The 27,886-nt window shown below is 45.6% G+C and overlaps 2 protein-coding genes and 1 long non-coding RNA gene across 10 annotated transcripts in view; 2 read left to right on the top strand and 1 right to left on the bottom strand.

Annotated features, from left to right (window-relative positions):
• TCEA3 (transcription elongation factor A3) overlaps positions 1 to 7,580 on the top strand; it is a 31,700-nt gene extending 24,120 nt beyond the window's left edge. For both annotated transcript variants that reach the window (XM_032495449.1, XM_032495448.1), the window contains 3 exons: positions 3,312 to 3,458; positions 5,154 to 5,225; positions 7,474 to 7,580. In XM_032495449.1, coding sequence (XP_032351340.1) covers positions 3,312 to 3,458; positions 5,154 to 5,225; positions 7,474 to 7,482 — 228 coding nt within the window. In that variant the 3' untranslated portion in view covers positions 7,483 to 7,580. The remainder of the gene's footprint in view (positions 1 to 3,311; positions 3,459 to 5,153; positions 5,226 to 7,473) is intronic.
• A 1,864-nt stretch (positions 7,581 to 9,444) lies between these two features.
• LOC116668293 lies at positions 9,445 to 13,451 on the bottom strand. 2 transcript variants are annotated; one of them, XR_004325413.1, is made up of 3 exons: positions 13,316 to 13,451; positions 13,110 to 13,169; positions 9,445 to 9,839 (listed from the first exon to the last, which is right to left on the bottom strand). It is a non-coding gene; the product is annotated as an uncharacterized LOC116668293 (long non-coding RNA). The 2 variants fall into 2 exon arrangements; XR_004325414.1 differs by lacking the exon at positions 9,445 to 9,839 and adding an exon at positions 11,903 to 12,357.
• A 338-nt stretch (positions 13,452 to 13,789) lies between these two features.
• On the top strand, positions 13,790 to 22,586 carry ZNF436 (zinc finger protein 436). Of its 6 annotated transcripts, XM_032495443.1 has the most exons (5): positions 13,790 to 14,811; positions 15,047 to 15,193; positions 16,095 to 16,189; positions 16,955 to 17,081; positions 18,874 to 22,586. In XM_032495443.1, exons 3-5 carry the CDS (start codon positions 16,157 to 16,159, stop codon positions 20,124 to 20,126), a joined length of 1,413 nt encoding a protein of 470 aa, XP_032351334.1. In that variant the 5' UTR covers positions 13,790 to 14,811; positions 15,047 to 15,193; positions 16,095 to 16,156; the 3' UTR covers positions 20,127 to 22,586. The 6 variants fall into 6 exon arrangements, with proteins under 6 accessions (XP_032351334.1, XP_032351333.1, XP_032351338.1 ...); XM_032495442.1 differs by lacking the exon at positions 15,047 to 15,193; XM_032495444.1 differs by lacking the exons at positions 13,790 to 14,811; positions 15,047 to 15,193 and adding an exon at positions 15,299 to 15,434.
• Positions 22,587 to 27,886: the final 5,300 nt, after the last annotated feature.

Here is a 27,886-nt window from a genome sequence, read left to right as displayed (position 1 = left end):
TCAAGTAGGAGTGGCTTTTTGCTGCCAGAGTTAACTGAGGCTTTCCCACAAGCACCTGGTGGGGGCCCTGCTAAAGCACTACTAAATCCAAGTGGCCCAGAGAAGGGGAGGGGAAATGCACTGACGTCCTGGAATCCAGGTGTGCCTCAGGGTGTCTGGGAATCCTCTGAAACCTCTGGTGAGAGTATGCCTCTGTGTGTTTGTGGTGTGTGTGTGGTGGGTGCATATGATGTGGGTGATGTAGTGTTTGTGTGTGTTGTATAGTGTGTGTATATACATTTTTTTTATTTATTTTATTTTGTTTATTTGCAGGGGGAGGTAATTAGGTTTACTTTTTTTTTTTTTAGTGGAGGCACTGGGGATTGAACCCAGGACCTTGTGCATGCTAAGCACATGCTCTACCACTGAGCTATACCCTCCCACCCATATATGTTTTTCTGAGAAGAAGATTTGCTGCTTTCCTCAAATACCCAAAACAACAAAGAGCACTGGCTTTAGGATAAAATGGGGGACTTGGCACAAGTGGACAGGGTTATCATTTTGCTTAATTTAGAATATCTGACCTTTTTAGGCAACTAGCAATGTATATCCAGAGTTACAAATTGCAACTTGGCTTTACAGAGTATCCTCCTTCCCTGTGACTTTTATGGAAGCCTGGCTTGGATTTCCTTTTCTCTGTCCCTCACTCTGTGGCTCTGGAGTCCCTCTGCTTCTCTTTGTGTGTGTGCTGTGGGGATGCCATTGAGAGATGTCAGGAAACCAGGCCTAGGAGAACCAAGATCAAGGTGTAGGCACAGGTTTGAGCCCAACCCAGCAAGTTCCCAGAAGCTGGAAGCTGGTATAGAGCTGGGTGTCTGGATTAGGACAAAGACAGGCCCCAGAAGCCCCAGCAAAGTGGCTGGCCAAGTCAGGCCCCATCCAAGGACTATTCACTGGAACAGGGCGAGAGAATCAGGTGATCAACCCAGGCCCACAAAGAGGCTGACCAGGCCAAGGGGAGCAAGCCAGGAACTCACCAGGCCCTGCACAGGGACTGCCAGCGCCACCACCGAGGAGCCCCCTGCCAGCAACCCAGGCAACGGAGGCTGGGGAGGCCTTCCTCTCGGGGCAACTTGCTCTCAGCAGGAAGTTCTATACAACATACAAGACCTTTTTCGCTCCAGTAAGAAAAATAACAGCTTGGGGTTGGGCTGCCTGCTGTGCTGCGGCTCAGAGGACAGGGAGCTCCAGGCAGGCAGCGCCTGGGACAGTGGATGCCCGTGGGAGAGGACATCCCTCTCTGTATCCTGCGTCTCCCTGTCTCTTTTATGCCTCTTGCCTGGTCCACCTGATTCCCTCCTCCTCACTTTTCCTCTCAACCCAGACGATTCAAAGAATGGGGCAGATTTTGAGATACCATTAGAGCTGCTGAGCGGACATCCAGTCGGCCCACAAGGAGAGGGCTTTTGTCTGTTCTCAGCATCAACATAAGTACTTAAAAAATATTTAGCAGACTCACATTGTGTATGACGTGAAGATCCAGTGTCACCTCCTACTTTTATTTTCCTCATTTTCGACCTTATTTTCTTTATTACTGTACTGACTCCATGTGTCTTGAATGCTGCCTCCTAAATGAGGCAGGAGGGGATAGGTAAATGGATTGGTGAGTGGATATATTTTTATTCTGTTCTCTATTTCACGGTTTTTTTTTTTAATTGAAGTATAGTTGATCTACTGTTCTCTAATTCTTAACTGGCAGGTAAGACCCTCTTTCCAGAGTCTGACCCCCAGGCATGTCTCCCACACTCCCTACCTTGAACCCACCCCCAAAACCCTTCCCCAAACATGTTATTTTTGTCCTCTGGTCTTTAGTATCTGTTATTCTCTTGTTCTGGAATTTGCCATTCCCCTTGGGAAGTCCTGCTTATCTTTCAAGACTGGTGAAGGTGTCAGCTTTTTAAAATGAGCCTCCCTGCCCCCAGGCAGCTAACTACCATCCAGACTTTCCCTGAACTTTGTATACCTTTGCTTTAGTACCTGCTACACTCTCTTGCAATCTTGTGTCAATGCTTGGCTATTCCATTCTACTAGACTAGCATTACCTGGGGACGGGAACCAAGTCAAATCTGAGTCCTTCGGGCTTGGAGGTAGTACTGTCCTAGAGCCAGCTCCTACCAGCTCAAGGGAGATGATGCTGTATAGCTGTTCCCAACCCTGCATTCAGTCATGTCACATTTGTAGCTTGAAATTGGCCATGGTGGGAGTGTTTACATGGAAACTGGTAAATGCTACAAAGCAGCCACCCCTGTGGCCAGAGCCAGTTTACCAGCATACTAGTGCAGTTAAAGGCATTCAAGAAATTGACATCCAGTACATTTTGAATGAACAAATGAACCCAAGTGGGTATAATGCAGCAGTCAGCATACTAACATCATCTGACCTTTGTACCAACGCTGTTCTCCATGGTTTAAGGGGTCAGGATAGATGACAGTAATTAAAATGTTTGGCCAGTACCAAATCCCCTTTTTACATTATCTTTAGCTGTTCTCCTCCCCCTAAACCAATAGTAACTAGAGCTCTCTCTGGTTTGAGTGTTTTCCTCTCTGCTCTCTTCTGGCAGAAGTTCAAGGCAAGTCAAATGACCGGGGGATAGACAGAAAAGGGGAGGACCTAGATAATGCAGACACTAGTGTCTACAGGGAGACAGGACACTCTGTTCTGTAGGAACGTATAGAAAAAGATGTCCTGTGGTGCAATCACAGGTGAGCAGTGGGTTGTATGAACCCAGGAGCTTCAGGTCCTGCTTGGGTGGGGGTAGGATTAGCAAGTCATGGATAGTTGAAACCAAGGTTCCCACCAGGCAGAAACAATGGCCTGGCTGGGTGGTGATCACAGCTTGGACAGGCACTGGGTCAGGTCCAGGCTGGAAGGACAAAGGGAACATCATAGATCAGGTGGTCAGCGGTCAAGTCAGCTTAAGCAGGAAGATTCAGGCAGGTATGCAAGGTCCTGGCAGGCGTTGTGAGTGCCAGATCTGAGGAGATGCACACAGGAGTGTTGATCCTGGGTGGAAGCTATTTGCCTTGTGCTCTCCTGTATGTGCCCTACTGTACTTGGCCCAGAGCCCCCAGGTTTGACCTTCCACCGAAAGGCAGAACGGGGACTCTCCTGGTAAAGCCTTTTCTCAATTGGGACAGGGCCAGGCCTCCATCCAGCTCCTGGTACTCAGTCCAGCATGTTCCTCCTTCCTCTGCTCAGGCTCTCTAGAAATCAGATGTGGGGTAGACCTCCTGGGGCTCCCGACCCTGAAGGGCAGGCTCATTTCTCTCCAGGAAATGGCCAGTGATGAGCTGAGGGAGTTGCGGAACGCCATGACCCAAGAGGCCATCCGTGAGCACCAGATGGCCAAGACAGGCGGCACCACCACCGATCTGTTCCAGTGCAGCAAATGCAAGAAGAAGAACTGCACGTATAACCAGGTACGGGGGGGAGGGGGAGGTCGGGATGCAGGAGGCAACAGGGGCATAGAGGTGGAGAACCAGAAGGAGCTTAGGGATGAGCCAGAGGGAAGAAAGGGCTAAAACTCCAAGCTGCAGAGAGGAGGGCAAGTCTTGGTACACCAGTGTGATACATCCATGGCTTCTAGAACCGATGCACGTAGAATCACCCAGATCTGTGTCTGTGAGGCTTGGCCAGCGTGCTCTGGCCTGCCCTGCAGCAGGAATAAGAGGGACCAGACTCGCAGGGCATAGAACTTCTGTAGAGTCACAGATGGTTGGAAGGAAACTTAGCAAATAAAATTCTGCTCCCTCACTTTACACACAGGGAAACTGAGGTCCAGACAAGGGACAGGCTTTGCAGCTTTGTCTAAAGTGGCAAAGACAGTCAGTGGCATAGACAGTAATAAACCCAGATCCAGACCTGTCTGCCTGCAGTACAGCCAACTTGGAAGTAAAGCCTAAGGGATTTAGCCCGGGGTCCTAGGGGTGAAGACCACTACCCTGGTGTGGGGAGCCATGGAAGGCTGTGGAGGCCTCTTTTCTGAGACTTAAAAACCTCCTCCTATTTGTGGGTTGCATGTGTTATGCCCTTGGGGCACCAATATTCTTGGATTCTAATTGGTGCCTTGTCATATGAGAACTCTATCCATCCCCCATCTGCTTGACAAGCAAGATTTAACAGAGCACCTTGCCCGTGGGGGTCTGTGGCTACAGCAGAAATACAGTCAGCCTTGCCTCTCAGGCGTCTCTTGGAGAATTCTGATTCAGGGATCCAGAGATGTATGTGCAAGTTCCCGCTCCTGTCCAAGCACACTGCCCTCGGGGAGTGATAGGCCTCCCGTGTGTCACTTCCCACCAGAAGTCAAATGCCCATTCACAAAGTTCTCTCTCCAGGGAGAGACCCCAGTGTTATCCTTCCTCCAGTGGCAAGGCTGTGGTAAGCTGTGTCCTCCTGGCCCATTGCTGGGCTCTCTCATTACCTGGGGGATTCCCACTCCACAGACTCCAGCTGATATGGTTCATAGCTGAGTGTCTGCAAAATAACAACTTGGTACATGTCATGGCCATCCCTGGTTGGCTGTAGAAAAATCAGAACAGCAATTGTTAAATCTGGAAATGCCAGGGATTTGCTGTGGGAACCTGGGTTCTGCACCTGAATGGTTTGATTAAGGGGATGAGAAACAAGAAAACAACATTAAATATTTCCAATCATCTTCAAATCCCTTTTCCTCTCACAGCCTCAGTTCTTCCACCTGTAAGATAAGCAACAAACTGGAGGATCTCTAAGGAAGGGTGCTTCCAGCTCACTCAGTGCTGATCAGAGAGGTACATCCAATATGATGTTTTCAGAAGGGAGTCAGAGTATTTCCTGTAGGCGATGACTCTAGCTGCCAAAGAACGATCAGTTCAGAAGGATCAACATAAGAATGAGAATGCAAAAGGTCAGTTTGAGCCAGGGAGATACTGGAAGTGAGCTGATGGACCTGCGAAAGGAGAGGAAAATATATGCATACACAATAGAGTTCTCAGTGATGAGGGAATTGCTAAAATGGAGTGGGAATAACGGTGCCAGCCTCTGGGCTTTGGACCACTTTTACAGACAGTGGGAGCCATGGCAGGTCCTAGAGGAGGGGACTGACTTCATGAGCAGTCCTCTCTCTCGTTCTCTCTCAGGTGCAGACACGCAGCGCCGATGAGCCCATGACTACCTTTGTCTTATGCAATGAATGTGGCAATCGCTGGAAGGTCTGTATGTTTATATCTTTCTTCCTCCTCTGTCATCCACAGACACTGCCTCACATCCAGAGTAGCATGCCCACAGCTCATAAGGGGCCTTGCACATGGGGGGGCTTGCCAGTCTGCACAGAGCAGGTCTGCAGAGCTGGAGATGGTGGTGGGTTGTCGTTGGGGAGGTGGGGACAGAGTGCATGTGTATGTGCATGTTTTTGTTTTGGAAAGCACTCAGCTGGGGTGGGGACAGCAGCCCAGATTTTATCACAGGATGGGCAAGTCTATCATTTGAACACAGATGGAATCGGCCTCCTGAGATCCACAGAGGGGAGGGAAAACAATAGCGCTTTGCATGTGGACCACGCCTCTTTGCAAAGTGCTTCCACAGATGGTATTTCCTTTGAACCCAGCCACAGCCAGGGGTGAGAGGAGGGCTGAGCCTCCCAGGTTGTCTTCCCTTCCTAAGGCAGCTCTGGAAAAGCCTTACATTATCCAAGGCTGTAACTCAGGCTGCCCCAGCTCTTGCAAAAGTAGCAATATTGTTTTCAGCCATGGGAGCCAAGCAAAGACTCCCCCGAGAGTGCTACTTCCTACCACCTCTTCTTCTGAAACAACCATACAAGATTAATGTCCATTTCCAGTACTATTTGATTTGCATGTGTGCTGTGTAATGTCTGGGCCACCAGGCAGGCTGCAGGTGCTCCAAAAGTTGTAAGGTACTTCGCAAAGAGCACAACTGAGCGTGGGACTGGGAGTCGGAAGCCCTGGTTTCAGGTCTCCACTCTGCCCTAATTGCTGTGTGACCCTGAGCGTGTCACTCACCTCTCTGAGCGAAAGGGTGATGATGATGTCTTTCTCCCATGGTTGATAGGAGGATTGTTATATATGCACACACTTTGCAAACAACTACGAAAAATGTTCCTTTATAGTATTACTCTCACTTTTAGAAGAGGAAACTGAGCTACCAGAATAGTGAACAAGCATAAAGTCACAGAGTTTGGAGCACTGCAAGACAGTGCTGCGAATTCCTGATCCACTGAGTTTTTCTACAGCTTTACTAAGAGCCTTGACAGACCTGGGGCCTCATTAAGAACTGCTATTTTTTTAGAGTAAAAAATAAGACGAGTATGTGTTTTTCTTTTATTCACTTACTGAGCACTTAGGAGCCCAGTATAGTGGCCTACTGGTTTAGAGCATGGGCTTTGGTATCAGGTTCAAATCCTAGCTTTATCACGTACAAAGGGACTTCACTAAGTGACCTAAACTCTCCAGGCCTGGATTTCCTCATCTATAAAATAGGGGTATCAGTGTCTAGCCCACAGAGCTGTTTTGAGGATCAGAAAAGGTAATACACATAAAGAATCAACAGGGCCTCTGATAGCTCAGATGGTATCTTTGTCAAATTAGAAAAAGGTGTCCTTGCCTCCAGGTGGACACAGCCTTGCACCTGGATACAGAGCTTGGTAAACAGAGCAGGGGCTGAGCTTCAGCCCCTCTCTTTGGCCAGGCTCTCTTGTGCAGTGAACAACCTGTACAGTCATACAAAGCCCTGAGCACATATGTGCCACGAACATAGAAACCACCACTCTTATTATTCTGAGTTTGTTACATGTTGGCATTACGGGAGCTTGGGCGAGTCATTTAACCTAAGTTGCTTCTTGACCTGCGGAAAGGGAAGTGATGTAGTACCTGTCTCACAGGGCTACTGTGAGGATGAAATGAGTTAATGTATGTTAATACCACCTAGCCAAGAGTAAGTGCTCAATAAATGGTAGCTCTTGTGTTCCTATTGGGCAAAGGACATTCCACATGCTCCAAACCCAGCTCCTCCCTGATTCCTGCAGAGAAATTGGAATTTGGACCTCAGAGAGGCAAGGGCCCACTAGAGGTGGTAGCTACATGGCTTCTGACAAAATTTTCAGGTAGTGTCCATTGCCATGTAGGGGGCCTAAAGTCTAACCAAGCTATTGGTAATAATCACAGTGATATTCCTGACCATAAATTGAGAGCCCACCACATGTCCAGCATTGGATTTCTATTTATTACCTGATATCCTTTTCTCCACTGGTCAGCATTATGCTCCCATTTGACAGATGAGTGATTTGTTTGGGGTCACACCACTAATAATGGCAGAGCTGGGATTTGGACTGGTCTGTGTGGCTCCAGACCCCATCTTCCTTTTCATGTCTCCTCCACCTGCCCCTCACCTCCTTGAGTGACGCAAAGAAAGATCTAAAATGTTGTTGCCTTTTTGGTTTTGTAGTTCTGCTGACAGAACCACCAGCCAGGATTGAACAAGGTGGGGAAGAACAAAGAAAAAGCACTAAGCCATCGTAACTGGAGAAAAATAAAAATTAAAATGAAGAAAAATACTGAACTCTGAATGGGGCATTAGGGATCAGAGGGAGAATTCTTTTGCAAACTAATCGTCAGTTATTAATAGTGACTGGCAGGTAGGGGGAGGCTAATTGGGGTATGATGCTAAGTCCATGTTGACAAACATCTTGTAGAAACTTAGAGACTTCAGAGCCTTAGGGCTGAGGTGCCTTAGCTTTGACACTGGCTGGCAGACCTTTGCTTTGAGTCCCTTCCCTCACATCTGAACCTCTCAGCCTTTTCTGAGTTGAAAAATACCAGATCGGCTCAGATCCTGCCGCCCACCCTGAGTCACACGTGCAGAACAGCTGGCACACAGTTTGGCTTAGGCGACTTTCATACCGTGTAGGAAGACTTCTTCCATACTCATCTCTTCACAAACTCTCTGCTATTCCCTGTTCCAAGCTGGCTCCGGGGACCTTTGAGGACTACAGACCTGGTCCCTCTAGGCAGGGGACATACTGTCTTGAGCTGAAGGTTTCTGAGGGAAGAGTACAGCAGTGCCTGAGTTCTGTGGCCCCTGGGAGGTCCTGAGCCTTGGAACTGGTCCAGACCTGGGCAGTGTGTTCCTTTCGGCTCCATTGTGGCCGAGCTACAGAGGAAGTCTGCAGGGCACAAGGAGTCTTGTACTTCTCCCATGATGAAATCAGCTTGCTTTTTAAGCTGATAGGAACTTTAGGCAAAGTTGGAATCTTCTGGAAAAGCTTGGGAGCAAGTCTGGTGGGTCTGTCCTAGGTCTAAGTCTGTGACGTTCCCTGGCCTTCCAGCAGCCCCAGGCTGAACCTCTTGGATTCTGTTTCCTAAAACTACTAACACGTAGGAGCTTGTGAATTCCTGGGAGCTTGGGCAAGTCACTTCACCTCTCTGAGCCATTTCCTTAACCATAAAAATGGGAGTGGTACTAGCGACTAGGGTTTCCATCTGCCTTGGTTCACTCTTAGGGTTGCTGTTGGGTTAACTTCAGCCCAAGTTTATGTGCCCTGGGCATCATCCACTCTGGAACTGGTTATCATCTTCCTCCTTCCACCTGCCTAGTGCCTCCTCCTGTAGATGAAACTTGTAAATAAACTACAGAAACTTGCCACCATCTCCAGCTTTTCAGCAGTCAGATTTGGGGGCACATCCTTCAGAATAACTGAAAATCCTCTCACAGAAGATACAACACACACATCTCATAAATGGCAGATCCAGGACCAAAACCCAGGTCTTCTGCTTCCTGTCATTGTGCTCGATGCTGTGGGAAGTTCAGGGCTGTACTCAGTGCTTGGTCCCTGCCTTCCAGGAATTCCTGGCCTGGCAGGGAAAGAAACTACAGGCACAGACTTTCACACCAGATGGGATGTGATAAATGCCTGAGTATGAATATGACCCACAGAAGTGCGGAGGGATGTTGCTTAGATACCCAGGTGCTTCTTAAATTTTTAATATGTGTGGGAATCCCCGGGGGATAATGTTAAAATGCAGATTCTGACTTAGTGGGTCTGGGGAAGGGCTTGAGATTTTTCCATTTCTAACAAGCTCCCAGGTGATGCAATGCTGCTAGTCCACAGACCACACTCTGAGTAGTAGTGGTTGAGATATCCAGATTTTTCTCTGCATTATCTAATCCTCTACCCAAATGTCTAGAAATCAAAAGCAGAACAGGAATAGCAACCACTATTAATACAGTAATGTCAATAAATGTTACCTTGTGGCTTTTTAAAGATGGCGCCCTGGGTCATCGTGCTCACGGTGTCATAGGGATTTACAGCATTGGAAAAAATACAAAACTGAATCTCCACCCTCAACAACCTCACAGTTTACAAAGGAGATGAGTCAGATTAAACAACAGAAGAACAAGTTGGCTCCAGTTCGCACATCTGCACAGTACACACCTACATTCACAGAAGGACCCAGAAAAGCATGAATAGGCCTCAGACTGTTCATCCACAGGGGTTAATACCCTCCCAACTGGTCTTCCTGTGTCCACTCTGGACCCACTCCATGTCGTGTTCTCCACTGCGCTGACCAGAACAGGCTTTTCAAAATTGCAAATCTGATCATGTTACAGTCCCCAACTCTGCCAACCCCATTTACAACCTTCCAATTTTTTCTCACTGCTCTTGGCAGGGTCTACGAGGCCCTGCAGGGCTGGCCTCTGCCACCTCCTGCTTTGTGCTCCAGCCACACTGGCCATGCTCTGCTCCTCCTTGTCACACAGTCTTCGCACATGCTGTTGGCTGGAACACGTGGTTTAACTCCATCTCCTCCTCCCTGTCAAAGATGAAGCGGGTGACAGTTACAAGGGAGTTAGCCTTAACTTCTACCATCCTGGCAGGCTTCCTAGGGAAAGGGCGATTGCTGCCTTACAGGAGGAAAAAGACATTAGGTGAGGTGAAACAGAGAAGCAACGTGGTTCTCTCATATAGGAGGTAAGATCTCACCAGGAGTATTGTAACCAAAAGACCTTGAAAAACAAAGAGTACGGTCAAGATCTTGTGACCAGCTTAGAAAATGATTTCAAATGTTACAGAAACCTGAAACACTATAGAGAAGTCTTTCTTAGTAGTCTCATCCAGACTAGTGAATTTCTGTCTTTAGCTCTGAGTTTTCTTGAGCTTGAGACTTAAGTCACTAAGTACCCCACTGGCCTTTTCAATACAGTTAATTACAAACTGAATTTACATCTTCTTTTTCTTAAATCCCCTCTTCTGTCTTTTCTGTCAACTAGTTCATTATTTAGAGCTATCTTTGACCCTTTCCTCTGGCTCTTCATTTTATCCGTTACCAGTTCTGTAGTCTCTCCCTTGCCCAATCCTTCTCTCCACTGGACAGGTGCAAAGGCCTTCTACTGGTCTCCCAACTCAAAGCACTCTTTGCCTTACCTGCATGAGCCCTGTATGGCTCTGAGCATCCTTCCCCTGGTCATTCTCTGTAGACTTCCCCAGCTATCCTGGGCTTGACTTTCAAAGCTCCCCTCCATCTGCCATCTGCCTGTCTTCAGTGGTTCATCTTCTACCCCTGATGCCCCTTCTGCTGCAGCCTAAGGTAGTTCTTTGTCCTGTTCTTGAAAACAGACAATGGACCTTCCCAACTGTGACTGCCTATTCTAATTCCTCCTCCCTAACCCCAGTCCAAATCTTACCCATTCTTCATGGTTCACCTCAGATGCATGTCTTCTGGGAAGTCTTCTCTAATTCCCTGGCCACAAGAGATGGTTCCTCAGAACTCCAAGAGCACTGTGCAACTCTAATAATTACACTGCATTCTACCATGATAATGAACATGATGATAATTTCCTTGTATGGCAGTGTCAATACTTATTAATTACTGAGCATTTCCTAGCCGGGGGTCTTGGGCACATTATGTAAAGTCTTCATGCCTTCATTTTACAATCTGTAAAATGTTGGTAATAATAGCACGGAGCTCAAAGGCTGGCTGTGAGGATTCATTAGAATCATGCCTGACACAAAGTACCTGATTAGTGAACGTTAGCTATTGTTGTGAGTATGGGGAGTACTTTATATTGTCTCGACTAATCCTCAGATCCCCCTGAACTAGGTTACTACTGTTATACTCTTTTTATTTGTGGTAAAATATACATAACATAAAATTTACTGTCTTAACCATGTTTAAGAGTACAAACAGTTCAGCAGTGTTAAGTACATTCACACTGTTGTGCAGCCAATCTCCAGAACTATTTTCATCTTGCAAAAGTGAACTTCTGTACCTATTAAACAATTCCCCATTCCTCCCTCCCCCAGCCCCTGGCAAGCACTATTCTACTTTCTGGCTCTATAAATTATATTATTACTCTTTTCACAGACCAAGAAAACCAAAGTTCAGAGAGTAATTTGCTTCTAGCAGACAGAATCTGGACTCGAACCCAAGCCCCTGTTCATTCTGAGTCACCCTGAAATACGGTTTCAGCTCACAGGGCATCTGTGATGCATTTTACTTCCCCCATAACCATCTTGGCCACTGTGTGCCAAGACCCTCCCTGTGCCCATGCATTTTGCAGCCATTCTCACATTTAATCCTCATGGCAGCCCTGCAGTCATCGTGAGGGGCGCAGTCCCTGGTACAGGACAGAGACGCAGTGAACATGTGCAGGGAATATAGGCCTATTTTGATGCCTTTAAATAAGTTAAACAACACTAAATAAGTTTGTTGCACATTTTTAATGAATTCTTTACATTTTTTGAAAATGTTGACTCTCTCTGGAGAAAACCAGCAGAAATGCACACGGTCATAAAGAGCCTCCCCATCCTCGCCACTCCCCTCTCCTCCGGTGGAGTCAGTCTGCTCTCCTCACCCCAGGCCACCCCCCACCTGTACCTCATCACCAGCGTTGCTGATCAGTAGCCAAAGGCAGAGACAAACAGGCAGGCAGGCCGGCAAAGGGACATACGAGACTGTCCCTGCTCTGCTTCCTCCCCCTGCCACTCCACCCCCACACTCTTCCCTCGAACTGTACCCAATCCTGGCCATTCTGGAACACGCTCTGTCCTTTCACGCCTCCGTGACTTCGCACATGCTGTTCTTGAAGACTGGAATGCTTTCCCTCCCCTCGTTCTCCACCTCCAAGACTCCTACAGTCTTTGTAAGCCAGCTCCGATGTCATCTCCTCTGTGAAGACTCCTCCCTGCCCCCCAGCTGTGAGTCCAACATCCCCCGCGCAGACTAGCTAGCCCATCCGGAAGACTCCAGCAGCTGGACTGCAGTGACTGTAAGTCAGTGTGTCACCCATGTCCCCGGGCCCTTGTGCTGTGAAGAGGCTTCATCTCTGCCCCTAGCAGGGGTCAAAAGAAGCCCAGATCACCGATTCTTTTTTTTTTTTTTTAATGTTCCTGGCATATTTAAAAATGAACAGATAACCAAACAAGATCACATATTTTGAGGCATATTTTTCAATGTCTAACAAATGAGTGCTTCTAAGTCAAAAAGTTATAACATAATTGTGCTGCTCACAAGATAATTGCAGGATTTATTAAAATATAATAATTTATAGTGCTCCACAGGCACAGTGGTCTGTTAACAAGAAACAGACTTCAGGATACACAAGGAGGCTCTTTGATCAGATTGGTCAGTGGATCTGACATAATGTAAAACCCCATTTGGAGATAATGTCAAACGCCTAAATTGGAGACCCTGGTAAAATGGTACTCCTGGCCCCTTCCCCCAGTGATAGGCTGTGCTGCTGCCTCGGCACACAGTAGATGCTCACTGTTTGCTGAATAACAGGAACAAATAAGCTCTCCAAGTTGGCTATTGAAAACCCACACGCAATAAGTATTCCTGAGAAACAATAAAGTTCTGAACAATGCAGCAGGAAGCCACCTCCTCCTCCAGTGACCCCAACCCTCAGAATCCAGCTGAAGGCTGCAACAGGAAGCCCCTCACCCACTTGTCTTTCCTCCCCCTCTTCCCCACTCCTCCCACCCCCCACCCAGGGGCACCAGATGCACTCATGCTTTCATCCGCTCTCACCCCTCTTCTCCACCCTCTGGAGGGTCCCAGGTGAAGAAAGAGAAAAGTACTTACTCACAGTAGGAGGCAAGCAGCCAAGCTGGGCTTGGAGAGTCGTCCTGCCCCCAGGCAGGCCTGAAGAATGAAACAGTGAGAGGACAAAGAAGGTCTTAAAGCACTGGAGCAAGGGGGAAGAAAAGGCCTAAGAAAGTTTACAAAGCAATCTGTCAGAGAAGGGATGAAAAGGGAGCCCCACTGAGCTGAGGGGCTCAGGCACTCACCTCACCTTCGGCCCAGTTAGAAACCTGCCGTTACTGAGCCGAAGTCTGAACCGATCCCCTCCTGCTTGTCCCAGAGGTTTCCCTGAGCGTGAGGCCTCACCTTACCGGGTTTTTGGTAGCCCCAAATACCTGTGCTTCACTGGGCTTAATACACCAGTTCTCTTGAACCCACCGAACTGGCTCAACTTCTCCCTCTGGATTTTCAGCAGAAACACTGTGGATAAAGTCACCAGCAGATCCTCAAAGCCATGGAGCCACTCTGACTTCCTAGATTTTCTGAGCCAGTAAAATAATCACAGGCCTTTCTGAAAGTCTTCCCTGCCACCAAAGGCAGCATTAATAATAATACCAACTATCACCTGCGCGCTCACCCTGTGTGAAGTGTGTTAAATCATCTCATTGCTAAATCACCTCCGCCTTAGGTATGATTACTCAATTTTACAGAAAGGGAAATGGGCCTGGAGAGATTAAATGACTTTCCAAAGGATACACAGCCTGGATTCCAACGCAGGTCTGTCTGACCTTGATGCCTACATCTTTCCTACTCAGGACACTGCCTGTTGGGGACCCTCTATGATTCTATTTTTTGTGGTTCCCATATCAGTTTTAGATGGGGTAATATGGTACAATTCTGCGTTATCTAAAAAATTCCTCGCATCACAATTGTGAGTGAGAAGAGGAGTGGGAGTGGGAATCAGCCTCACAGCTGGGTAGGGGTCCTAGCTCTTTTTAGACACTTGAGTAATTTAACCATAAATAACTGGGCACTGGGAACAAGACACTTATTAATAAAAGCATAGCCTAGAGGCACATTTGAAGAAAAAAATTCAAGTCACTTGGTGGGTGAACATATCTGCAAAACAAAAGAAAAACCCCTTTCCCAGCCCAGGCAGAGAAGTCTCCTGTACAGTTAGAGACAACAGGCTTCTGGGCACGTAGCCAAGGTTCTGGGGATATTTATAACTTGAAGAGGGTGGGAGTCCCTAATAAGCTGTTATATTCTTTTTCCATCACTTCCCTCTCCAAGGCTACAGCAAGCTCAGAGCTCTTCCCCACGCAGAATGCCTGCCTTCCCTACTTTTTGGCTTCCATTGTCTAATTTTCTCATCCTGGCTGGGGAAAGGGAAGGCTGCAAGTCCTTCCGTTCGGAAGAAGTCCAGTTGAATGCAGCTTAGCTGCTGGTGGTGTTTCTTGGCTAGCTGCTGTGGTCTCAGGGATCTGCCTAGCCTGTGGTTTCTCTGAGCTGCCTGAAAGTCTGAGGTCTCGGGAATCTGTGAGTCTTTGGGATCCGCCTACAATCTCTGGGCTGTGCCTGCACGGCTACGAATTCGAGATCTACCCGCGGGTCTGAGATATCCAGGATCTGCCAGTGATCCCTAGAATCTTTCCGAACGTCTTAAGTCTCAGAAAACTCTGTCTGCGGATTGGAATCTATTTGAGGACTCTCTGATCCTGGAGCCGGTGAGCTAACGGATCTTTTGAGGGCCAAGCAAGAGGTAAGTCTGTTCGTTACTAATTCGGGTTTTCGGCTTCCTACCTTCAGCGGGTCAGGCACTGCTAACATCCTGAGGGTCTGCGGGGCTCAGGCCGTGAGAGGCCCCCTCATCCCATCCGTGCGGGAGGCCGCAAAGAACCCTTTTAGCAGGCATGCCCTCCGGGACGGTAGGACGGCCCTTCCCAACCCTGGGGCCTGGCTCGCTCAATCCTCCACCCTCGCTTCTGTTCCCTCAGAGTTTAGGCTTCCCCTTCGCTAGGCGCAACTCAGCCCGCCCCTCACCGGGGACCCTTTTTAGAGGGACGCGATCCGACGCCCCTACAGGGTTAACAGCGATGGAGCCGGGACACAGCTTGGCCCAGCCGCGGACTACACTAGCTCGGGTACGGGCGGCGCGGTGTCTCCTGGGAGTTGTAGTCTGCGCAGCAGTGTGCGAATGCCGCAGGCGCTTCTGGGAGATGTAGTGCGTGGGTGGAGCTCAAAGTTCCAGCGCGGTCGCTGAGTCTTCTCTGGGGAGTGGGCGGCTGCTCCTTTCCTCTCGGGCCCGGGATGTCAAATGAGAACTAATCCTGGTGGAACCCAATACAAGCCAGCGCCTAAATTAGGCTCGACGTCGCAGTTAAGGTCTGACTCAAGATAAGCTTCTAGGGACGTGAGGATAAGCAGGCCAACCTCCCTGGCTTAATCGGGCTGTGGTCTCCAAGAGAAGAAAGCAGAAGATACTCTGCCCTGGCTAGGAAGACGCGTTTCTTCCTTCAGCCTTTTGTTCTTTTCCCTCCATGGCTTTTGGCCTCTTGACTGGCCTTTGTACGCCTGGATGGAACTCCAACTCCCGGCAGGCCACGGGGGCAGGCGCAGGCGTGATAGTGGTGCCCAGCCGTCCAGCAAGAGGCGGGTCTAGTGTTCCACATTTAATTGGCCGAGCGTTTTGCGAGCTTCGCTCGCTGATTGGCTGAGGCAGCTGCCGGAAAGGGCCTAGCCTCGAGATGGAAGAGCAGAGGCGTTCTGTGGGCTGGGCTGAGAGCCTCCTCCCTGAGACAGCATCGGCTTGACCCCCAGCCCGGGAGGGACCGAGCCAGGGGGCTGTCTTAGTAAATTCTGGCATTGCCTCCACTCCATGGTGGCGGAGACACAGAGGGCGGGTCACGCCCAAGGGTCAGGGAGGAGAGTGACCCGGCCCAGGCTCAGGGCCCTCCCTACCCGCCTGGAGGCCAGAACTCCAGCCCTGGGGAGTGGGCAGGGCCTGTTTTCTGTGCCTCACGCCCTGCTTTTCGCCTCCTTTAGCGCTGTCTGCTAGCTGCTTTTCCTGCTCTCTCTCTCCTGGGAGGCGAATCCTTGAGCCCGAGATGGCAGCCACCCTGCTCATGGCTGGGTCCCAGGTAAGCCGGGGGTGGCTTCTCGGACCCTGCCTATGCTTACCCACCTCGTCCCTGCGTTTGTTTGCTCTGCAAATCCCTGTGGGAAATTTCCTGGGATTAGTAATTAGCCTGCTTCGGTATTCTTCCTCCAGAGACCCAGTACCAGGATAGTGTAGCCACAAACAAAACATTTATTGAACACCTGCTGTTTGCCTTTAAATACTGGGGAGACAATAGATGGATGAAACGTAGGGAGACAGACGCATTCGGTTAACCGTGATACTACGTGTTAAGAGCACTATTTGCTGTAGGAGCAAAATGCTGTGGGAACCAAGAAGTGGGAGTGATTAATTCTATCTGAGGTGTGGGAGGGAGGAGTGGAACAAAGCAGAGGGATGGGGGCCACTGAGGAACAGCTGGTGCTGGAACAGGGCCTTAAGGAATAGTGGGATTTCACTAGTCTGAGAAAGATATTTGAAGAAAAGAGGAACATCGTGAGTAAAAATATGGAATGATGTAGGTGCTGGATGTGTTCTGAGAAAAGGACTGCTAGAGGATAAGGTTCAGAGTCGGACAGGGATATCTGGAACCAAAGCAATAAGTTCATAAATTGCTCTCTTCTTTACCACATCTTTGTTGCTTGTTTATTTCTCCTTTGGACTCTACATGTCAGACCTAACACCTTTTGCCTCCTTAACAATTCTAGCCATGTCTCTAATCTCAAGAAGAAAAACTGGTACTAACCTCCTAGATACCAAGTATTGAGGAAGCAATGTGTGATTTCAGGCACCTGTGACATTTGAAGATATGGCCATGTACCTCACCCGGGAAGAATGGAGACCTCTGGACCCTACACAAAGGGACCTTTACAGGGATGTTATGCAGGAGAATTATGGAAATGTTGTCTCATTAGGTAAGGATTCTCTGTCTTTCTTCACCCCACATATTTCAGACTGTCAAAAATGCCTTAGCTCTTTCAAAGCAACCTAGTTACTTGATTTTTAAAGCACTTAATTGGATTTTGGCTTGAGTTGAGTCCTCAGGCAGATCTTTCAGTGAGGGAATATCAAGGTCATATTGTCTGAAAAGAAAGATCATTTCTGCACATTTTAAAAACACTCAGATTTCTTGTGCCCTGAGTCATTTGCCATTCTCCAGCCTGTTTGTACAGATCACTGACCAAACAGGTCTGACATAATAGTGCTTGCCAGGATATAAATGCCCCTGTAAATGATGCTTTTACTAGAAGATGAGGGGGTTCCGATCCAGGTTCACGGGAAGGCAAAAGCCAGTTTTTTTGTTTGTTTTGGCTTCAGAGTCCTAGCTTTGCCTCAGATCCTTTATTTATCCAGAGTAGGTACTTGTCTGGAGACATTTCAGAGTTGATCATAGATTTTGAGTGTGTCAGATGTTGTTCCAGGAAAATCCTGAACTAAATGAGATCACAAATTCTATTAGAGAAGCTAATTTTTTTGGTGGTCTGCAAACCTGTCTTTTAGCTATCGTTTGGTCTGGGTGTAACTGGAATAAACCGTATATTCTTGAGCTGAGTAGTCTTTTGACTCACGTTGTCTCCTGTTAGGACTTGACAGAAGTTAACAACCAAATATGGTTCACTAGGTCATCTGCCATTCATTAGGATTAATCCTTTTTCTGAAATTTTTATTCCTATTACTTTTAACAAGCAAAAGGCAACTGGGAAGGGTTTCCTTTTATATATCTATGGTCCAGCCCAAGGAGCACTTGTTGGAAAGATGGAAGAGTTGAAGCACCAAAAAAAAAAAGTCTTGCCCAAATAAGTTTGAGAGTAGGTTAAATAATGTTTACAAGGCTTCCTTACCTCAAGACCCTTCAAAACCTTTAATGTGGTATCAGGCATTTTGAATTTCTAAGAAGATGATGTTTGTACCGTTTACCAAACTAATTTATCCATAGACCCTTTTCTCCTAGCATACCTAGTAACCTTTTTTGAAGATACCAAGAAATATCACTTCAAAAAAGGAGTATCTGGTTGAAGGTTTCTTATAGATAGTGGTTTTATATATTTTCATTTTCATTTAAAGATTTTACACCTAGTCAATGCCAAGAATGTCCTGAGGCAGGCATCTTTTTTGCCTTCTCCAACCTTCCCACTTCTCTTTTCATTAAAAGGCTACTGGAAAGCAGCAAGTAACATTTGGCAGTCATTTTTCCTGTCAACTGAGACTTGACATAGATAGATAAAAATTTGGTTTTCTCCATGCCAACTCAGTAGGTCCTTAGTAAATATTACATAATTGTTATGATGAAGGCTTGACAAGTTAAGAACATACACACACACACATGCATTCACATATAAAATACTTAGGCTCTTGACTTTTAGAAATTCTGATTTAGAGTCTCTTATATTTTCTGTTTCTGGTTGTTTTCTTTTTTTGAAACAACAGAAACATAGGCAATTTTCATAAAGAACCGTTGACTAGTGATACAGAACATGAACTTTTATCAGACAGATCTGGCTTTGAATCTTAGCTTTGCCATTTACTACTGTACAACTTTTTGCAAGTCACTTCTGTGGGCCTTTCTTCATAAAGAAGAAATCATCATAATGCCTGACTCTCGGGTTGGTTGAGGTAACTTATATAAAGAACTTAGCACAGTGCCTGGCACACAGTAGATGTTTTTTGTGTGTGTTTACCAGTATTATTTTTTACCCTTTATTACAGATTTTGAAATCAGGAGTGATAACGAGGTGAATCCAAAACAAGAGATTAGTGAAGATGTAGAATTTGGGACTGCATCTGAAAGACCTGTTGGTAATACTGAGGAAAATCCTGAAAGTGAAGAGGCTTTTGAAGACAGGGATAGATCAGAAAGACAATGGGGAGATTTAACAGCAGATGACTGGGTAAGCTATCCTCTCCAACAAGTCACCGATCTGCTTGTCCACAAAGAAGTCCACACAAGCATCCGATATCATATATGTTCTCATTGTGGAAAGGCCTTTAGTCAGATCTCAGACCTTAATCGACATCAGAAAACCCACACTGGTGACAGACCCTATAAGTGTTATGAATGTGGAAAGGGCTTCAGTCGGAGTTCCCACCTTATTCAGCATCAAAGGACGCACACTGGGGAGAGGCCCTATGACTGTAATGAGTGTGGGAAAAGTTTTGGAAGAAGCTCTCACCTCATTCAGCATCAGACAATCCACACTGGAGAAAAGCCCCACAAATGTAATGAGTGTGGGAAAAGTTTCTGCCGGCTGTCTCACCTAATCCAGCACCAGAGGACCCACAGTGGGGAAAAGCCCTATGAGTGTGAGGAGTGTGGGAAAAGCTTCAGCCGGAGCTCTCACCTAGCACAGCACCAGAGGACCCACACAGGTGAGAAGCCGTACGAATGTAATGAATGTGGACGAGGCTTCAGTGAGAGATCTGACCTCATCAAACACTATCGCGTCCACACCGGGGAGAGGCCCTACAAATGTGATGAGTGTGGGAAGAATTTCAGTCAGAACTCGGACCTTGTGCGCCATCGTAGAGCCCACACGGGGGAAAAACCATACCACTGCAATGAATGCGGGGAGAACTTCAGCCGCATCTCACACTTGGTTCAGCATCAGAGAACGCATACCGGGGAAAAGCCATATGAATGTAATGCTTGTGGGAAAAGCTTCAGCCGGAGCTCTCATCTCATCACACACCAGAAAATTCATACTGGAGAGAAGCCCTATGAATGCAACGAGTGTTGGAGAAGCTTTGGTGAAAGGTCAGATCTAATTAAACACCAGAGAACCCACACAGGAGAGAAACCCTATGAGTGTGTGCAGTGTGGAAAAGGTTTCACCCAGAGCTCCAACCTCATCACACATCAAAGAGTTCATACAGGAGAGAAACCGTATGAATGTACCGAATGTGAGAAGAGTTTCAGCCGGAGCTCAGCTCTTATTAAACATAAGAGAGTTCACACTGACTAAGTCCTATGATTATGACTGAGAAGTGATTCATTTGAAGGTACAATTTTATTTGATATCAAAGAGCTCTCTCAAGACTGAGCTGCTTTTATCATACGGAATTTCCTCATTGCGGGCCACAGTTTACAACATCAAAGAAGACAAGCCACTTGAAATCCTGACCCATGGCTTTAAGAACGTTATTCCCCCCTCCAGAATAGTGATTTTTAAAAATCACTCAATATTAATTAATTACATCATCAAAATCAGTCCCACAAGTAACTGAAAATCTAAAGACCAGGTGATAAATCCTGGTAAATGCTCAGGCCTGGAAATGGAGTAAATCTTTAAAAGTAATTTCTCCCATCCTTGGCCCAAAGAACTATGCTAGGGGAAATGTTGGACTGTGATAGGGTGCTCACAGCTGTTTTGGAAAAAGACAACCAGAGACTGCCTGAATTGCCACACCTATTGACTCACTGTAGTAGCTGGGCACATGCATCTTCCCTTCAAAGGGCTTTCTCCTTGAGTTGCTCATGCATTTGTATCTTTCTGTCTTCCTGAGAGCAGGATTCTGCATAATGAAGGCAGTAATCTAACTTTTCTCCTCATTGTTTCTAAAGCTTTCATCTTTGTGAAGGCTAACCGAAGATACAGATTGAAAGGAAAAATGAGACAGGTTTGGGGACCAAGGACTCATCAACAGTGGTGACTTTAGCAAGAGATGCCCACTGTTGTTATAGCCAATAATCAGAATTTATTAATTTTCTTTGGGGATCATCATAGGGAACATTGTAGGGAAAATATCTTCAAGGAAAGATAGGACCATAAGTGATGGAGTGTAAGGAGCAAGTGGAATTGACCACTTCAGGGAAGGAAGCACAGAGTCCCTTCCCAAGGAACACAGGTCATTGCTGTGTTCTTTCCCTTCTACCCTTTAAGATCAATTCTCCCTGTACCACTAACTATAGGATTTGATAAGGGCCACATCCCAGTGTTTATCTTAGCTTGCATAAGGGCATGTGTATGTACAGTAAAATGTGTATTCCTGTTGTTTTCCAATAGCAGAAACTGAATTCACACTGAATTAGCATGTTCTTGGGTGACTTTGATCATGTGACGGAACTACAGACATAACTCCAATGTGAGAAATGTTCTTTTTTTTTTCATTCTTTATGAAAAAAATTTAAACACTAGTGCTCCAGTGCGCACTCTCCTGTAAGATCTGTCTTTGTACAGAACCAAGCACTTGTTTATATGTATCAGTCAGTTGTGGGAGATAATGACCAGACAAATAGGTTGATTGTCCTGTTCTCAGACTGAATTGTCTTCTCTTTGTCCCAGTCACAAGGAATTAATAAACCTAGTTGGGAATGTATTTCCATCCTCCCAGCCTACAGATATAAGCGATTAATGTAAGAGTTGACCCAATTTAAGCCCAGTAGTATCAGTTCTCCTTATCTCAGCCCAAATAGGAATTAAGAAATATCCCAAATGTTGTTGCTTATCCATGGATTTGGGGGTGGGAGTGGGAAGAAACTGATGCCAAGGAGATGGGACTGGAGTAAGGAATATATATTTTTTGAGCCTACCGCAAGTTATTTCTACTGTGCTATTGTGAGTGTTGTAACATTTGAAAAACTTTTGCCATAGCTCTTTGGGTCTGGTTAAAGGCGCCAGTGGTCTCTCTTGAGTAGTGTACTGTAGTGAGTTACTATGACCCATGTGGGTCTGCATCCCTTGCAAAAGATACAACCTCCGAAGTAACTGAAAAAACACTCCACCAAGTAGGTGTCTATGTTGCCACTCCTATTTAAATACAGACTCCGGCAGGGAGCATGTTTTTCTACACAAAATCTAGCCAACTGTGGGTATTCGTATTTTAGTTGTTGAATGACTTCCATGTTCTTGATGACTAAAATATGTCTTTTCCTGTATCAGTGTTGCTGATGGTTTTAATGAATATTGAAGTTCTCCTGTTGTTTCTTTGAGCCGCTAAGCGCAGCAGCTTCAGAGTGGCTGCAGAAGACAGCGTCTCCATGACCTAAATGTTTTCCTTTCCTACTCTCCTGCCCCACCCCCCAACCTGTTCCTGTTCCTGCTTTTGGCTTCTCAGTGCCCCGGCCATCTCTCCAGACGTGTACACTCCAGCTGGGAAATTAAAAGGGCAAGGGCCAGACCAGCTCTTGTCTCCTCTCTTCCTGCCAATTGCTGCCCGTTTGCTGTTTTGAACTTTGTGTAAAGTTATGCATCAGACTCTCTTTGCTAAAGCTTTTTGCATGCCTTCTGCTCCCAAGTCTCTGGCTGCTTCTGCACACAACCTGAACACATTGTGCCTGTTTTCTATGGTTGTGGAGAGTGAGTGAACAAGTATGTAGAGCAGTTTTCCTTACGGTATTGGTCACAGTTATTCTAGTGTCTATCTACATCTGTATTATTCTAACAATATTCTATAATTAAAAGTGTAATTTTTAAAATCAAAAACTGAGAATTATTTTAGTAATGCAGCACCGATTCATAACATGGCTTTTCATCAGATTCATTAAAATTGGGCACAGTTGTTTTTCTACTGATGCATTTGTATAGATATTCCTGTGGAAATTTGGGAATACCGCATCTTCACACATTGGTGAGCTCTCTGGATATTACCGTATTTTCAGATGATGCAAAAACCTGAACAGTTTCCTATGAAGATTAATTAGGCTGGTGGCAAAGCAACGTGGAAATACTTGGTGTGAGTGACTCAGTTTTGGAGACAGAAACAAAAGTCAAAAAAAAAAAAAAATGAACGGAAAAAGGAGAAGAGGCCATATTGCTTTAAGGAGATATTTTTGGGTATCTGCTAAGAATACTAAAACAATTTCTACTAAATTAGTGTAAGGATCCCAGAACAGAGATACCGCTTAGAAACAGTCAAAGGCTCTCTATTCAAGACATAATTGCCTAAGTCTGCCTAAGGCAGTGATTATGTTCTACCAGGGTGTGGCCACAATTTTCAAATTACTTACAAGTAATTTTTTCTTATGAAACCTTTTTTTTTTAATGGAAAACCAGTTTAGACAGAGGGAGTGGAAGTGCTTTAAATTGGAGAAGAATACTAATATGAAAGAAATTTCAATTAACCCTATAGCCACGACTTGTAAAAGAAAGATTTTATCAAATATTTTTAAAAATTCTTTTTCTCCTTTCTTCATGTTCTGCATTTTTTATTTCTGGGAAGGAAAACTGGTTCAAGGAAAATACCAGTTCACCTGGAGCAGCTCACCTGGAACCTTCCCCTCAGGATATTTAATATGTTAATATTTCGCCGTCATTACAACAGGCAGATTTCCTTCTGTGTAAGTTTTCTCTAGGAGGCTAGCCATTGGAAGGGCGGTGATTCCAGGCCATTAGGACACCACTGAGTCCAATGAAATGATAATTTGTTAAATGGTTCCCTTGTGTTTTGAAAGTTAGTATTCCTCCTGGAAATGGAGTTCCTGTGCTCTGGGAGAAATAGAGTCTTTAAAGCTTTGGTTAGATACCCATGTGTGTAGTGGAATAGCTGACTGGGCCCTGCTTATCTGTAGGAGACTTCAAGATAAAAGGTTGTTAGTGAAAGACAACTGATGAGTAAAATAGAAGAAAATCACCCTGTAGTGACCTAAAATAGTTTCATGGCTAATCTCATTGTATCATCTGTTTTCCTAAATGCTTCATATTCAAAGTTTGTATCATTTTTCAGCTTCTCAAAGCTGCTTTTGATTTTCCCTCTGGGAGAGACTGAGGCTGAGGACATCAAAAATCTCTGAGTTTCACACCAGCCCCTGCAGCTGCCTTGTATACATCTCCACTTGGAAATTAGCCAGGCAAACCCCAAACTGAATTTACCACTGTGTTCTATCACCCCTCCCCCTCTTTCTCCTGTATTTCCTAATATAGTCATTGCCTAGTTATCCAAGCTAGAAAATTGCATATCATACTTGACTCCTTCTCCTTTAGCCATCTGCCCAAAATCCATAATGAAAATCAGTTAAAATAATTACTTTCAGTCATGACCATACCACTGCCTAAATATTTCTCAAAGCCATATACGTGCTCTCCTCTCTACTGCCACCACTTATCATGTGACCTTGGGCAACTTACTTAGCTTCTCTGTTCCTTGGATTTCCCATCTGTAAAATGGGGATGATTATATATGCCTCATAGTTATAAAGATTAAATGAAGTAATGGGGCTCAAAATATTAGCTGCAATTATTTAGACCATCAATCACCAAGCCACATCTTGCTTACTGAAACAACCTCTTAATGAGTCTCTGTTTTCAGCCATCTTCCACCTACTCTTTGCTGCAGCTACAATGATCTTTCTGAAGGGCAAATCCCTTCATGCCACTCTTGTGTGTAAAACCTCCCCATTCTTTCCACTGCCAGCAGCACACAGTGAACCAGGCTCTGTCAGTGTGGCTTAGGAGGAGGGCATCGTGGTCTGGCCTCTGCTGCCCTCCTCAGCTTCAGGTCTCTGCACTCCCTGCACTTGCAACACTCTCCAAGCTGCATCTCTTTCTCGCCACTCTTCTGGGCAACTCCTCCTCTTCCTTCAGGTCTCATACCTCACTTGTTCTAGGGAACCTTCTCCTCATCCCACAAGACTGGATCAGTGTCCTGTTCAGTGTCCCCTGGGTTTATCCCAGTCAAACCATTTTATCCCAGTTTTGTAATTGCCTATTTACTTTCTCTTCTCTTCCATGAGACTTTGATATTCCTGAAATCACTGTGTCTTGCTCACCATTGTATCTTCAGCTCCTAGCAAATGTTTGACTTAGAGTAGGCAGGCAAGAAATATTTTCTGGATAAATGAAAGAATATATATAAACTTCATTCCCTTCAGTAGGACTGGTGACCTCACTTCTGATTTGTCACCACACAAGCTATTCATAAATTCTATGGAAACCATAGGTATTCTGTCATTGCTTATCTGGTGGGGCCCAGTGCAAGAGGAAAAAGGCACCCAGAGGCAATGTGACCTATGTAAGACACCCCCTCCCAAGGTAAAGCTGGGATAAACTCACCTGCCCCTGATGCTCCTGCACTTGATGAGTCATTGTCATCTTTGGAGGATTATCTAGGAATAGACATTATGGCAACTTTGGAGACATGTTGCAAGGCAGGCTCTCAATACAGGGTGCATCTTCCTCAGGTGTGTTCTCTTCAGGGCAAACCAAGCTGCATGTGTGTACCCACAGCCCTTGGTTTGGGAGGATGGACAGAACTTGGACCTGCAGCCACACATGTGGACATGAGGGCCCCCTGGAAAAGGACAAAGCCAGAGTAGGAAAAGAAGGGGGCAGACTTTCCTCAGTACTCTTGCCCCAGTCCTAGTCCTAGCGTCCAGGCATACTATCAACTGTTTCCACCAGTGACTTATACAGAGTCAGAACCTTTGATATCCAGATTTCTGAGGTGAATAATGTGTTGGATGGATGAGTATGCTGTGAATGGAACCACAACACACAAAGAGGAGGAATCTGGGGTAAAGGATACAAGCAATTTAAGTCATTTAACAATAATCTGTTGAACACCAACAGTGTACCTGGCAGAGGACTGAATGAGACGAAGACTCTGCCCTTGTTGAACTTACACTCTGTAGGGAAGATGGACAATAAACAAAGGCATACATAACGTCAGGAGGTAACAAGTGCAATAAAGAAAGGGTAAGGGAAGGGGAGTGAAGGGGAACTGCTATTTTAGAGAGGATGGTCAAGGAAAGCCTCTCTACAGTGGTGACATTAGAGCACAGTTCTCAATGAGTTGTCAGGATACCTGGGGGAGAGTGTTCTAAGGACTTAATTTACTGAAGAGCAAATGTAAGGTGCTGAGGCAGCGGATGGCAAACTGGAGGAACCCACCAGGTTGAGGTGGGTGGGGCTCAGTGAGGAAGGGGGCAAATGGTGGGAGATAAAAACCATCTTTAGAGACTAGTTGTGGCGTTTGAAGAAACTGTTACATCCAAACACATGTTCATATGCCCAGCAGGTAGTTGAAAATACGAGTCCAGAGCTCAGGACCCAAAATGCACCTGTAGATAAAGAAATGGGGACAGCTGGTATGGAAATTAGTGAAAACCATGTGAAAAGGGATGGCCCTGATGGAGTGTGAGAACAGCATCAAGGATGGAATCCTGGGAACACCAATAGGTAATGATGGACAGAGGAGGGGGCCTAGGAGGAAGTATTATAGAATCCAGAGAAGAATCAGGAGAGGAGAGTCACAGGGCCAAGGGCATGACACATTTCAAGATGTCCATATGTAGTAGATGTCTACTGAGACACTGTATTTGAAATTCTGTAAATGGAGAAGCTCCATGCAAGCACTAGGTATTACATTATTGTCACTATTAATAATTAGAGAGCACTTGCCCCATTCTTCTAATGGCTATTTTAAGGGTAATGAGAATTCAGTTATATACACATACTCTATTTATAATCAATTCATACTATTTTATCACATTTTCAAAACAAAAGTTATACTGAGGGAGAAGGACTCACAATCCCTGTTTAATCTGATTTGTATAATGGTATATTTGAATATGAGTAATAATACTTATAATTCTACTGGATTTTGGTTAAAAGCTTACAGTAACCCTTCCTAAAAGATTTGCCGTATATAACTCTTCTGTCTGCCTATAGGGAAGCTTTAAAATAATTAGAACTCAATGGACAAAATGTTATGTTCAACAGTCTCCTAGAATTTGATTTCTGGAATTTAGGCGGCAGCTGCTGCCGCTGCCTGTGCCTGTCTCTCTGCGGCTGCGGAGTTCAGTGTCAGTGAGTAGATGCACCAAGGTCCTGGTGGTAAGTCTCCAGGGAATCCTTCAGTTGCTAAGCAGAAAAATGTGTTAAATTCTTCCATAAAACCAAGTGTTCATCACTCTTAAGCTGAATTTAACAATCCTAATTGGACTTGAAAGTTGATTTTTGCTTTCTTGAGTTTGATTGAGGAAATGGAAGGTTGGAAAGGAGAGCTCATTTTGCTACCTTTCTTTTCCAATTTTTCCGTTTTTCTTTTTTTTAATATTCCCTCAACAGAACTCAAGGTGAGAAGAAAACTGATTAAAAAAAAAAAGGACAAGAAGAATTTCAAAATCAGGCTACCAACATCAGGTTTGGAAATGTGAAGTCTTAAAAAGACAGAGGTTTAACTTTACTGGTTTTGATTTCTCTCTCCTGGCTGTGTACCATAATGATTATGAGACTGAAATTTGGAGTTACACCAGAGTTGGAGTCTCAGCTGTGACATGGGAATTAGTTTCTTCATCTGCAAAAGGGAGATGATACCTTTCGGTACCTGCCTCATATATTGTGAGCATCGAATGAGATAGCATGGTAAGTGCTTAACAAATGTTAACTAGTATTATGATGACCATATAGGTATAATCTCTATGAGACATTGTCTTTTCTAACAAAGCTACCCAAAGGACTGTTGTTCCACAATGGTGATACCTTGTGAGGCCACAGTTTTGTTCTTAAAACTGTCATTTCTCAGAACATGTTCAAATTGCATTGCAAAGCCGATTTGCAAACCATGTAAGGAAAATGTTCTCATTTTATCTTACATCACAGTTTTCTTTGGGCTCTGAATAGTATTTTCTAACTTATTCATCAGATTGACAATGGTGATGTTTTGACTCGTAAAAATATCTCTACAAGTGAAGAATCTACCAACACTAAGACTTTAATTGAAATGGAGCTTGGTGAAGTAGCTCAAAACTGTGTTTGAGTCTTAGTTCACCTGTGTGGCTTTCAAC

This window comes from Camelus ferus, chromosome 13 (assembly GCF_009834535.1).
Source record: "Camelus ferus isolate YT-003-E chromosome 13, BCGSAC_Cfer_1.0, whole genome shotgun sequence".
NCBI lineage: Eukaryota > Metazoa > Chordata > Mammalia > Artiodactyla > Camelidae > Camelus > Camelus ferus.
The sequence above is the reverse complement of the archived record's forward strand: the minus strand, read 5'-3'. Positions and strand labels throughout refer to the sequence as shown.

What these genes read in the sequence shown, in the direction of transcription:
- ZNF436 (XM_032495442.1), top strand. Translation starts at nt 16,157, where the DNA reads ATGGCAGCCACCCTGCTCATGGCTGGGTCCCAG. An exon ending in TGCTCATGGCTGGGTCCCAG is followed by an intron (nt 16,190 to 16,954) that starts GTAAGCCGGGGG and finishes GTGTGATTTCAG; the next exon opens with GCACCTGTGACATTTGAAGA. An exon ending in TGGAAATGTTGTCTCATTAG is followed by an intron (nt 17,082 to 18,873) that starts GTAAGGATTCTC and finishes CCTTTATTACAG; the next exon opens with ATTTTGAAATCAGGAGTGAT.